The 13,586-nt window shown below is 41.5% G+C and overlaps 1 protein-coding gene across 1 annotated transcript; it reads left to right on the top strand.

Moving 5' to 3' along the window:
* Window positions 1–1,383: 1,383 nt before the first annotated feature.
* NSDHL (NAD(P) dependent steroid dehydrogenase-like) lies at window positions 1,384–11,450 on the top strand. Its single transcript, XM_009695118.1, has 7 exons — window positions 1,384–1,404; window positions 3,756–3,917; window positions 4,855–5,001; window positions 6,364–6,509; window positions 8,499–8,630; window positions 10,156–10,258; window positions 10,963–11,450. The coding sequence occupies exons 1-7, from the start codon at window positions 1,384–1,386 to the stop codon at window positions 11,296–11,298; spliced, it is 1,047 nt and encodes a 348-aa protein (XP_009693420.1). The 3' UTR covers window positions 11,299–11,450.
* Window positions 11,451–13,586: the final 2,136 nt, after the last annotated feature.

Raw genomic sequence — 13,586 nt, 5'->3', positions numbered from 1 at the left:
GTAGGAGAAGGTGGGTGTGTGGAGGGTGGCCGAAGGGGTGGGAGATGGGTGGGGAGGCTATGGGATGGGGGAGCTGAACGAGCTGGGGGGAAACTGGAGACGGAGCAGTTCAAAAATTGCATTTTGGAGAGGGGTAAGGCCTGTGTTAAGGCAGACGTGGGGGTAGAAGAGAGGGCAACTGGAGGGTGGATCACCCTGTGCCCATACTTTCAAACGAGCGTGGTGTTCCTGGCTGGTCAGGTGCCAATCGTGCCTTCTTTTGGCTCTTTCCTTGTTATTTCAAGGGGTTTTTCAGAAAAACGAAAAACAAAGAGTGCTAAACTGTGTAGCTTGCAGAGTGAGCCAGTCCAACAGATGTGTTTGCTTGTGTGTGGCATGGTACTGCGATAATTTTATAGCAACATTGGTGTAGCTGTTCCTGGATCTAATCCACTTACGTTGGCACTAGTGTTTGTGAGGTGAGATGGGTCAGAGAGCTGCTCTGGCTGAAGACCAGCCCAGGCAGCAAATGATTAGTTTTCAGCTACTCATAGCCTTGATCTATCTCAGCCCATGAATAACAGGAGGTAGTGGGAAGCACTGACTAGGAATAAGGAGAGTGAAATCAGCCTCTAAACCAGTAGTTTACCATAGTGATGGTTTAAAGTGACCGTAAAGCCATCAGAAGTCTGTGTGCAGCTTTTCTTTATGTTGGAAATGGATCTTAAACAGGCATGTTGTCTTTTTCTGTCTTTCAATTATACTCCACACAGTACAATCCCAGCTGAGTTGGGAATTTTGTTTGCTGTTGCTGCGAGGAAGAGCATATTTTAATGAAACTGGTGGCATCAACAGCCTGTGGTGTGAAAACTTGGAAAATCTCACCACTGGCTCCCCTCCCTTCACTGATGGGCACCAGTGAGTGCCGGTGTTTCTTCCGTGCTGTGTCTGCTGCTGTGGAACAGGCGGGCACGGTGCTGCTGAAATGCTTGAACTTCAGTTTTATTTTGTTGTTCCTAACACCATTGAGCAACTATATTTTTGAAGAGGACATTGTCAAAACCTGCAATTGTGTTCATGTTATTTGGAGTGTCAATATTCAGACTTAAAGGAAGTGCATGAAGCTAATACTAGCTAAAATAAGATGGTACCTTTGTTATCAAGGGTATTTCATTATATTAAAATTATGCCTTTGAGAAAGCGATTTGATGTCGCTGTTACTCTTGTGCTGCTTATTTTGTTCAGCAGGGCAGGGAGAATTAGTTTGCATACTTCTGCTTTAGCATAATGTCTTCAAACCTTGATTTCTATAACTAGAAATGTGTTTTTAAAAGTATTGCATTGTGAATAAAATAATATTCTCCTTTTTTAAAGGAATTAGGTTGGTAGTGAATCATCTGAAAAATGGCCACACGCCTCAGATCGGTAAGTTGAGGGCTTAACTGATGCTTTATTATTTATCTTGCAGAAACATATTTTCATAGATACTTCTTCTGAACATTACCAGGGAAGACATGAGACTGTTCCTGCATTAATACTAACTCTGGAGATAGTGATGGAGGAAACATGATTTTCCAAGGAATCACTTGCTGCTGTTAGTTCCAAAGAGATCCAGGAATGCTCCAACTCCCACCCCCAAGAACACTAGTGGCTTTGTCAGTGCTGCCAAATCAATTGGTCTGGAGATTTAGCTACTCCAGGATCATTTCTACATGCCTTATAACATTATTCCATGTTGCAGTGCAGATAAAGGCCCAGCTGAGATCCCTGAGATCTACTAGACCATTGTAACCTCTTTCTATGATTCCTGCATTAAATACAGGAGGCTAGCATATGGAAAGAGTAACATTTGGCTTAGCTCAGAGACGTGTTTGTACATTACTCTTAGGAGTACAATTTATTAAGCTGTTCTTTTGCATTACTCGTGGTTCTTCTTTATAGAGAAATTTCTACCTTCTGAACTATTTTCTCGTTAATTCATATGAAGCTTCAGTGAATCTCAGCTATTTAGGAAACAAAAACCCCAATGTAGTGTCATGGTAGAGAGTGTGAAAAAGCTGTTGTATCTTCACAGCACAACACTAGATAGGTAGTCGTTCATATCCTAAAATCAATATAATGATGCATAGCCTGGCTTTCTACCTGTGTTTTTTTAAAAACGGCTGATTAATCCATGTGCAGCACTGTTAGCTGCAGTTATACTGAATCTGGTCATTGAGTTGGTTCGTTTAGTGCTTTCCCAGGAGATGTGTGTACTAGATTGTATTGCGTATTATAAATGTGCAGTAAAGATTATTTAAATAGTCTGCTTCTCATCACCAGTTAGAATACCGTCCTTATACTTGGGTGAGTGGAAAACCATCATACAGAGAAACCTGGACTTACCTCATCTGTACTGGTAGAAATTGATTCTGATATTCAAAGCCAGACAGAGGGCGTCATGCTGCCGCTGTAGAACTTTGGTCCAGCACATCTAAGTGCAGTGTGCAGTTCCGGTGCTCTTGTTTTATGAAGAACGCACTGGAATGAGAAAGGGTGCAGGGGAAGGCAAGTAAAAATATTGATGGGACGGAGCGACTGCCTTTTGAGGAGGAGCTGAAAAGGCTAGGCGCCTCAACAGGGAGAGGGCACCGCAGAGGGGAGGGATGTGGCTCAGTGTAGAGAATCAGGAAGCTGACGAGTAAAGCAAATGCAAAACTGTTGTAGTGGAGGAGTACAAGGAGAGTGAACTGCAGAGAGTCCTTAAACTCACATATTCTTTCGATGCTGTCTGTTCTCTTGCAGCTATCAAAACCAAATAGCCCCCAAATAGGCCAACCTGTTAGAACTTTTAAAAATTATTTTAATCAAACTGTACTTTGCATGCAGCATTCTAAATAACTGGTTATGCTTTAATGTAACTAAGCAACTGCTGTGAACTCTTCTAATTTCGGTTGTGGATAACTGACACTTTGCAGTAGAGTCTTTGTTTAAGGATGTAGCACGTAAACTTCTGAACAATTGTTGTCTTTGTGTGGTTTCCCTGGGTTAAAATTCCCTTCAGCTGATAGTATAACTGCAGAGGTGGGGTTTTGTGTAGCAACAATTAAGGAGCAAATCTATTTCCAACCAGGACAGAGCATTCTTTGTACAAAAGCTTCCTCAGACTCGTTGCTTGTATGTTTTGTGTTGGCGGTAAGGTCTTCAGTCTCAGGCCGGTTAGATGAGTGACCAGACCAGAATCTGTTAATTAGTGACTAGCCATTGATTTTAAAAAGCTTTAAAAAAGAAAGGAGGAACTAATGACTAACTAAGAAGGATAATCCTTGCCTTTACCTGATTGCTTTCTTGGCTTGGAGAAGCCTCAGTTTCACATGCTCTGAAAATGGTTTTGTCCTTGCTAACACTGACAGTTTTAGTATTCTGAATTATCTGTATCATGGGGCTGAAGCAAATTCTGTTTGCTTTACCATCAGGGCAGAGTTTGTCAGAGCCAATTCTCTTTTTCTTCCCTACTACCTGAGCCATTTGGTTACGAGGCAGACTCCTGCTAAAATACAAACCAGCATGTGAGCTGTGGGGACCATGAGCATGCCTGAACTTTTAAGTTACTGTGATAGCACGGAGATATGGAAGAGTGTTTTGATGTGAATTTAGACTCCTCCAATTAAACTAGCTACTGACTAGTTCTGCGAAACTCCAGTGCATTAAGATCTGAGGAAGTAGAGATCAGGTTTCTTGTGCAGTTTGTTGGTGTAAGTCTCCTTACTAAGGTGCTTTTCTCCCTGTCTCTGCAGGCTGGTAAGAAATGTACAGTGATCGGCGGGTCAGGATTCTTAGGCCAGCACATGGTGGAGCAGCTCCTGGAGAAGGGTTACGTGGTCAATGTGTTTGATATTCAGAAGAGATTTGACAGTGACAGAGTGCAGTTCTTCCTGGGAGACCTTTGCGACAAAGAGGTACAGACTAACAATAGTATGTGACATGGGTAGATAGAAAGGATGTCTGTTTACGTAAATGTTTGTTCAAACAGCTTACCAAGCCTTCCCTGAAGCACTAAACACCTGAAGGCACTGCACAGGTTGTAAAAGGCTATATAGATATGCCCTGCAACCTTTCCCTGTGAAGTCAGTAGCCTAAGCAGTTTTCTGTGGAACCCTCATCTAGAACATTTAAAGAAATATACTTCTGCTTGAAGCTGAAAAAAACAGAACTTGTTTCTGTATTACGGTTTGCATTACTGTTAGCTCAGATATACAGCCTAATTACAGTCACTGTTGGTAATTGCATGTGGGTGCTCTCCTGGCTAACCTCAGCTGTGTGAGAACAGCAGAATGCATTATTCCTAACAGTTAAGGCACGCTAAGACCTCTTGCCTTGATTCAATCATGTGTGCGAGCCTCGGCAAAAACATTTGTATGCAATGTGAAGAGATGTCTCTCCACCAGTGTAAAGTATCATGTCCTAGAGCTTTATGACAGTCATCTCAAATGCAGACAGGGCCATGGGGTACTGCTGGCTGTTAAACCTGCTGCTTGATGAGTTTTCTAACTCCCATCTCCAGGTAATTTTGAGTCTCATACCTGCAGCACTTGAGACTATTGCAAGTAGTGAAGTCTAGACAGCCTCCAGGTCTCAGAAGGTTCCCAGGTTCTTCTCTGGAAAGAACAGATGATGTGGTGCTTTTTTGCCTAGCAAGAAGGAGAGGACATTGTGAAGATCCTGGATGCTAATCCTATTCCAGCTGCTCACCTTTATGGAAGGACGATGACTTGAAATTTGGTGGTTTTGTTTCCATGAGGAAAAGAACTCTGTGTTTTATTTCCTTCTTTTTTTTTTTCTGAGTAGGCACTATTGCTGTTGCTTCATTGCTGTCTCATGCGATGTATCTTCCAGGCTTTGCTCCCAGCTTTACAAGGGGTGTCAGTGGCATTTCATTGTGCATCACCAGCACCTTCAAGTGACAACAGGGAACTGTTCTATAAGGTGAATTTTATGGGAACCAAAGCAGTCATTGAAGCCTGCAAAGAAGCTGGAGTGCAGGTAAGGGTAGAAAAGCACACAGAGATTATAAGATGCTGCTGTGACTTTATAACAATTGCAACATGGACCAATTTCAATCTGGTTTGAAAGAGGGGCAAAGGTCTCCGAGATACTGAATTCCTTCTTCTGTGAAAATTAGTAGAAGAGAGAGAGATTCTGTTGGTCTACTGCTTAGCGTCTGCTGTAAGCTCAGTCCATGTTTGCCACAGAAAACCTGCACATTGCAATCTTCCTGACTGCAGGAAAAACATCCATTAAAATTTGTCCTTCTAGACACCTGGGAATCACTCATGGGAGAACCACATGTAGATCTTGTTTAAAACCACATATAATGAGAAGGAACATACTTGTGCCATGTAATTTGGTATAGAAAGTCTAGTGCAGACTTGGTATAGTATAATTTGGTTTAGAAAGTCATTTGCCCACAAAAGAAAGAGCCAGAGGAAACCAAGCTGCTGTTCAGGCAAGGCTGTGCTTTTTTTTTTTTTTTCCTCCTTATGTTATTTTGATATCACATGAGTTTTCATTTAAATTCTTAGCAAATTTTCAAGTGCAATGCATGTGAAGATCCCTTACTTATTCTGGGCAGAGATGTTGCCTCCAAAGCATGCATTTTGCGCAGTGTCCATGTCCAAATATGGAAGTGATAATGTTTAGAATTAAATGATGTCTATCACATAGGACTCCCAGCCCCACAGTTTGTTGTTAGTTGGTGGGGTTTTTTCTGCCCTTGTGTAATAAGCTGTTGTAGGAAATGCGCCACGTGATGTTTACCTTCAGGCTTAGTCTGGATTCTGTCAGAGCAAGGAGTTAAGTCTTATTGGAACTTGTTGGATCTAGTCATCTTTCTATTACAATGTAGATCTTGTTTAAAACCATATGTTTCTGATTACTCAAATACATCACTGACTTCCTGTTTTGAATCCACTAGGGTATGTTTTTAGCCAACAAATACGCTGAAGATAAGAATTCTTTTTTTGGTTTAATCTACTGTGATATTGTTACCATCAAGATGAACAAATATATCTTAAAAACACTCGTTGTGTGTTAAGTGCTAAAATGTGCCAAGCCAAGTGGGCACTCTAATTTTCCTGGAGATGTTTTCCCCTTGACTGGCTGCCTTGGATGTTTGTTGAAATGTTTTAATCTCACTAAACAATGTGACAGAGTCAATTAAGAGAGTGGGAGTTTTCTTACCTGCAGTTTCAGGTCATCTTCCATTAGCCCATGTTCTTCTAGACTTAGTTTGTTATCTGTAGAATCAGTTGATTAAACATTATTATTGTCTTTACTCAGCCTTTGTATATAATGACCCTTTTGTCTTCAGCTTTAAACAACTGTTTTCTTTCACATCTGTTGCAGAAACTGGTGTTAACTAGCAGTGCCAGTGTAGTTTTTGAGGGCACAGACATAAAAAATGGATCAGAAGACCTCCCTTATGCAAAAAAACCTATTGACTATTACACAGAGACGAAGATCCTACAGGAGAAGGTATTTGTCATCACATAGTTAACATTGTTATTTTCAATGCCTAAAACTGCCCTTCTAAAATTAGGGCATGCCCTGGGGGACACAACAGACTCTTCAAGACTGAGATGATCTCTGCTGTTCTCCAGAATCTCTCTTTCATTATAAAGTAGTATCTCATTCTTACAGTTGCAAAGAAAATCTGCGCAGAATCATGCATATGTAGCAATGCCTGCCAGAGTTTTCAGAGTATAACTGAAATAGGAAATTCCCCTCTTTTAGGCGAATCTGTCAGATTTTAGCCTTCTTCAGTGTGGAGGCTAGTGAGCTGTGGATTCATTTGTTCCATTATAGAGAAGTATGGCAAGTGGCTGCCACTTGTGTCTTTCACAAGTGACCCACATCCTTTTCCCTAGGCATGCTGATGGGTTGGTCCAGGGGATGCTTTCCTAGCAGCTCTTTCGCAGTCCGAATACAGAAGTGCTCAGTTACGTCTTCCTTGGCTGGTGAAACTCCAAAGTAGTGTATTCAGTTAATAAAAAGAGAATAAAACAAAGCTTTGATAAAAATTACCAGGGAAGTTGAATGAAATAGTGTGTTACACTACAAAGATTGTTTCTAGAGAAAGAATAAACGAACTGGCAGAGTCACTTTCATTGCAAGAGCCATGTGACAATCCCATTTCTTAACTGGTACAGCTTTGCTTTAAGAGCAGTTGCGGGGAGTTTTTTGCCTTCTCTACTCCTACAGGAAGGCTGTTTCGGAACCCCATTTACCTGATTTGCAGCCTGAAGGTACAGTTGGGACTGTGAACAAGTCACTGGGGAAGGAAAAGATGAGGTGGAGATGTGGACTGGGTTGAGGAGCATGCCAGCCTAATGACGTGTTGTAAGCTAATGCTATTGGCCATATACTGAAAGTATTCTTGTTAAAAAGGTCTAAAAATTTCTCCCCGCATCGGAATGCCCACTACTTCGGACATTTGCTGATCACCAGTATCTGTTCTATTTCAGGTTCTTAATGCTGCAGTATTTGTGGTTTAAATATGGTATGACAATGTTTTAATCACAGTGAACAAACATTTCTTCAAACTTTTTTCAGTGGCTTGTATTTCAGTTGTGGAAAGAACCTACGCTTTTTGTGCAAGAGGTGTTTAGACTTGCTTCCATACTGAAGCTGACAGTGTGTCCTCTAAAGTCGAGTATTAGGCTTTAAGAATTTTTCTTATGTTCCTTAAAAAGAGCTTAATTGAAAATACAGCATAAAAACATCTGTTCACTCGCCAGCATAACCACTTTGCAGTAAAGTGGACTAATAAAGTAGAAGCTTATGAGCAGCAATCAAGTCTAGCGCAATATGCTTGGAATTATGTCTTTGTTTTGGGTAAAACAGTGAAAGTATTCAGTGTTTATTTGTATACATTGTTCTTGGATTTTTAACAGAAAATCCAGCAGCTGTTAAAAATTAGTAGAACACGTTGTTTGGAAATTCCCAGTAGAATTAAATCTTCTTCAAAGATGCCTTGCTAAATCTGCTTAGCTAAATCTGGTGCTGCCAGGAAGATGGGACCACAGCCCTTCTGAATATGATTGAGAAGGCCTGTGATGAAAATCTTCTGTTGATTGATGAGAGAGACAGAGATTGAATTGCTTGGTGTCCTTCTTTTCTCCAACATGTCCATAAAGAATTCATGGAGTGAAGGAACTTTCAAAGCTCCTCTGGTTTCTATGGTGTTAAATGAGAGAGGCGAAGAGTTCCCTTCCTTTGCCTGTCAATTCATTAGATGTTCAATAATGAAAACAGATTTTTGTCTGGTTTTCTCATTAAAGAGAAGTGGGAGAACAGATGGGAACAAAGGGAGGATCGTTTGTAAAGATATGAGTGATCGGTAATTCTTCCACTGGTGTCTTCCGAAAGAGATGGCAGAACGCCTACCCCCTTTAGTGATGATCTTGGAATGTATTACTAACCCATACTTCTCTTCCCAGCCTTTCTCTCCTGATTTGGTTATCGTTTTTTTTTTTGCTCAGTGCAAATGACCCAGGCAACAATTTCTTCACTACTGCTATTCGTCCCCATGGAATATTTGGCCCTAGAGACCCTCAGCTGGTTCCCATCCTCATCCAAGCAGCTAAGAGCGGCAAAATGAAGTTCATCATTGGGTGAGCAAGGCTTAGTCATTTCATAGCTTTTGTTAAAATTAATGCTGAGCCTACAAAGCCCATTTGGAAGGGAATAATACTAAAGTAGTAGTGTTGTTGTGGCTTGGAAAAAAAGTACGTTTCTTTAATTTTTCACTTGTGATCCAGGATTCTTTTTTTAAAAAACCTTCTGTGTTAGGGACTCATGCACTTGGATGGTAAGTGTTCACAATGCAAAAAGAGTATCAGTGGGGAAAGCTGACATAGCTTGAGCTGTCTCTGCATTGTCTAAAGAGCTGTCCTTTTAAATATGAGAGCGCTCAGATTACTTCCTGTTAATTTAATTAATATAGACTTCTGGTATTTGGGGTTCTTGCAATTAAAAAGCTTATATGGCAGTGTTTTAATATTTCCGATTATAAGATCGAAGATACTATAAGATCAAAGATATTTGTCTTGTTATTGAGCCTTGCAGAGCTTGTAGTGGACCACTGAAATTTTAGAACAAGAAATAGTTCGAGCTACTACTAAGGATATTTTTATTGATTGTATTATGCTCTTGAAAAGAAATGTGTTCTTTAATTTGTAATAGATTTTTATTACATTCAGGGAGCTGGTTTGTGTGTGTATGTGCACATGTGAATATATGATCGGGGTAGAAGGAAGAAAGGGAATAGAGTTGTGGGGTTTTGGGTTTTTTTGGTTCTTATTCTTCCTTACAGTTCACTTCTGAATTGATCTCTCACACTGTTCTGCGAGCAGCAAACCTACACAAACTCAAGGTTTCCGCTTCATGCAAGTCTGCATTCTCTTCCAGCTCAAACATGCATTCCTCATTTTGAGTTTTCCTACCACTATACAGACTTATATATCCCTTCCAAGAAAGCAAATGAAATAGCTATTCATCCATGAACATAGGAAATGAAAATCATTCTCTCTCAGAATGTTGGATTGCAGCAATACTGGTTTTATGGCCAAATGAGTGTGGTGATGGTTTCGTAACAAACCATTTGTTTGATTTAGCTGGACTCCTGAAAGTGATGCAGATTCATTTTCATTTTCTGTACCTGTGTGGAAATAGATTTAACACAGTGAGTTAAATTGGTTTCAGCTAGGGGTGAAGTTGGCTTATTGGGGGAATAAGTTAGAATTTCACGAGCCAAGAAATTCATAAGTGAAAGCTTGTCCTTAAGTGCCTGTCTTTGTGCTAGTTACCACGCTGTTTCTATTTGTTCTGCTTCTGTGGATCACTCTACTGATTCTGAGACCTGTAGGATCTGAGGTTTAAAAATGGTACTGTTACAGGAAGGTAAACTTTGAGGGCCTTGACAAGAGCTGAGATCTAAGAGCCTTTCCTCTGTCTCCAAAATAGTATGTAGTGATTTCATCTCTCTGAGAGGGTATAACCTGAATTTGCAGCACAAGAGAGCAGGAGAAGAGGAAACTTGGAATAAATATATCATGTGTGAAAGTCCTTCCTTTTGCCACAAGCAGATTTTCAGCCTGACTTGCCTTAGGGCTAAACTTCTTCCTTTTGTCTCTGCAGGGATGGAAAGAACTTGGTAGATTTCACCTATGTGGAAAACGTGGTCCATGGACACATCCTAGCTGCAGAAAATCTTCAGAAAGATTCTCCCCTGTGTGGGAAGGTAAGGAAGGACCTAGCAAGGGGAGGGGAGTAGACGTCCCCTAGCTGAACTTCATCTGCAAGCCTCCCTTGGCTTCGTGTGTCTGCTCTGTAATTTATGCTGATTTTTATCTGTACTGAACATCTGTCTTGGAGAGGAGTGGAACTAGCACACACAAATGGGTCAATTTTTTTCTGTCTCTGTGTATAATGAATGGCTGCCCATCTGGTGACCATTGTGTGCAACCACATGGGCTAAGATGTATCAATATACTTCATGCTATAAAACTTGTGAAAGGAAATCCGGAACTGTGGGCAGCCAAGGTGTGTACATAAGAAGACAGTTACTTAGCTTTGGCGATAGAGTTCAGAACAGGAGAAGCTTTTATAGATCTTCATGGCACCACTGTGCTCTGGACATGCGCTGTACGTGCAGCTAGGGTACTTTAATGCATTTGTGTTGTGTTGTGTCATTCAGTTTGTTTGACCATTTCTGAGTAATCTTACCCTCTGGAGCGTCGGAAGTAGCTGGCTTTCTTAGCAAAGAAGGGGTTCGTCACTTTTCAGACAGAGGTGGTTAGTGCAAAGCCGTTTCTCATGAAAATGTGTTCCCAGTGAAGTCAGGGATGTGTCTCCTCAACATGAACACGAGATGGGCCGTCACAGAGACAAATTTGTGAAAACTAATGATTTTTTCATCTGCCTTTTTGTCTTCCTCTCTTTCAGGCATTTCATATCACAAATGATGAACCAGTTCCTTTCTGGGCTTTCATGTCCCGTATCTTGACTGGCTTGAACTACGATCCTCCCAAGTACCGTATTCCCTATTGGCTGGCGTATTACCTGGCCCTGTTCCTGTCTCTAGTGCTGTGGCTGCTAAGTCCACTGGTCACCATCAAGCCCACTTTTACCCCTATGCGGGTGGCACTAGCCGGAACATTTCACTACTACAGCTGTGAACGGGCCAAGAGAGCCATGGGCTACAAACCAGTGGTGAGCTTGGATGAAGCAATAGACAGGACTCTGCAGAGCTACCCCCACCTACGCCGGGCTAAGGCCTGAGAAGTCCTAGATGGATTTTTTTCTACTTGATTTTCATAATTGCTTTGACATCCTAACATGAACAATGAATCAAATTTCACTAATTCTCTGAAACAGGGAGTTTTCCCAAAGTCCCTCCTTCTCCTCACCATTATCAGGACAGTTTTATCTGGGTTGAAAAAAACTCATGTAGGAGCTGTGCTAACAGTTCTTTCCTTTGATGTGACTTCTTGTTTTGAAACAGCTGCTGAATCCTACGGGCTATGAATAAACACCCTGCTGTGCCCTCTTCAATCCCAACCCAGCATATCAGCATTCCTTCGTCTTCTCCCTCCACCCTTGTCCTCTGTTTTGTTGCTCTGGTGATAACAGCCGCCTCTTCTCATAGCTGCAGACTGGTTATTGAAATACTTCTCACGACTGGTTCCTCTCTGTGGTTTGGCTTTTTTCTATACGAGAGGGATGAAAGAGAGGCTCATGCCAAAAGGGAGTTCCGCCACCATCTCTTAAATCATTGAAGCTAATTTTGTTATTCCCTCCATGATTGGTGGGTCATTTGGCTTCTTAATGAGGCATCAGAAGGGAACCTAAGAAGAGGCATGCTAGGCCTCTCTGTAAGGAAGCATGTGTCTTTGCTTCTGCAGAAGCCTATTTCTATTCAAAAATAACCCAAATAAATCAAGAAGAGATGACTTCTTAATTTTGTGTTCCATCTTTGAAAGGGCAGATCCCATTCTGAACATCTCAGCATAAATGGGATTTTAATCATTCCCTTTGTGGGGGGAGAAATCTTTGCTGTGGCTGTTGTCAGTCAGCACATACTATTTTCCCATAGCTGATTTACTTCCAATAAGAACTACGTCGGTCGGAAGATCCTCCTGCACAACGCTCTCATCTTGTCTGCCATGTTATTGCTGCTAATGGTGATTTTTGTTGCTTTGACCACTTAGTACATGAAAAAAACTTTTCCACCAGAAAATGGTTATCATAATACTATGTTCACCAAGCTGTTTAGTTTGACATTTATATTCACTGTACTTTACCCTGTAATCTTTCTAAGTGCTTCAGTTCCGTTTTGTTTTTAAATGAAGAGTTTAGGTTAGAGTTGGAACTTCCCTCTGTGCCAGTTCCTGGCTCCCCAGGACTTTTGGCATTTCACATTTCAGAAGTATGGGAAGTGCCTCACTCAATGAGCCTTAACCTCATCTGGGAGCTTGATATGCTGCTAGAATCCTATAGAAATTAGTTTTATTTTAACTTCTGGCTGTTTTCTGGAGAGTTTTAGGTTGCGCTTTTTTTTCCTGGAAATTTTTATTTGCTGCTTTAACAGCTAGCTAGTTTTACCAACCTTTGTCTTGCTTGATCTTGAAGTAAATACTAGCCAGTTGCTTGGGCCAGGTCACACAGTTCTGGTTTGCACCAGTCAGCCACCTTGGCCCTTTCTTTTTTTCTTTCCTTCCCCCCCCCCCCCAGTGCCCCCCCTCAGCCTCTAGTGTTAAATATTTAAAGCTTGAATTCTAGAGTGCAATTCTTCAGCAGTGTGTTGTTCAAAAAAAAGCCCTCTGGTTCCTAGGTTTTCTGGAATCTGCTTCTGGAATCCCACACCCCATTTTAGTGGGAGACAGATGCTGCTTTCAAAGACCTGAGCTGTGTTAGCCTCCGTGTGATGCATCAGTGTGCTGGCACAAAGTCATTACTGTTTCTGTAAGTGTGGACCAGTGCCCCATCCGTATAAAAAAATAAATAAGTTGTGACATATAAAAAGAGCACTTATATGGTGAAACCACTCCTGGCTGAGAGACATGGCTTTATTCCCAAGGTTTTGTAAAAAGCCAGGCAGCTCACCTTTAAGGGGTGAGGAAGGACTGGAGTATGTTTGTTCCTTGCTCCTTTCTGTAAAGCTGGGCCCACTTCTAGTTTTTGTAATGTAGTTGACTGACGCTAAACTTGTAGCTCATGACTAGAAGAATGGCCTTTTGTGAAAATGGAGGCTTCAGACGCACCTCTACTACAGCGTAAGTACAGGCAGCCCTGCGGGACAGCGTGTTCTCCTTCAGATGCAGCGCTGCAGAGGTAACAGCGAAGCAGGGATAACGCTGGTGAGAGAATAGGATTGTACTGAAGTGAAAGGAGCAAGCACTACCATTACTTGAAGGCAAACATAAACAATAGGTAAAAGCACATTTTGGCCTCTAGATGGCATTTCCCAGCTAGATCTGCCTTGCTGCTTCCATCAGTCCCAAAAATGCTGTCTCTCAGTCCTTGGACACTGTTCCAGTGGAGAGTTACTCATCCCCCCGTGTCTTTGG

This window comes from Cariama cristata, unplaced genomic scaffold (assembly GCF_000690535.1).
Source record: "Cariama cristata isolate BGI_N322 unplaced genomic scaffold, ASM69053v1 scaffold11882, whole genome shotgun sequence".
NCBI classification, from domain to species: domain Eukaryota; kingdom Metazoa; phylum Chordata; class Aves; order Cariamiformes; family Cariamidae; genus Cariama; species Cariama cristata.
The sequence above is the reverse complement of the archived record's forward strand: the minus strand, read 5'-3'. Positions and strand labels throughout refer to the sequence as shown.

Excerpts from the sequence above, each read along its gene's own strand:
- NSDHL (XM_009695118.1), top strand. The coding sequence starts at position 1,384 with ATGGCCACACGCCTCAGATCG. Across the intron at positions 1,405-3,755 it reads TGGCCACACGCCTCAGATCG|GCTGGTAAGAAATGTACAGT; the intron begins GTAAGTTGAGGG and ends CTGTCTCTGCAG. Across the intron at positions 10,259-10,962 it reads ATTCTCCCCTGTGTGGGAAG|GCATTTCATATCACAAATGA; the intron begins GTAAGGAAGGAC and ends CCTCTCTTTCAG.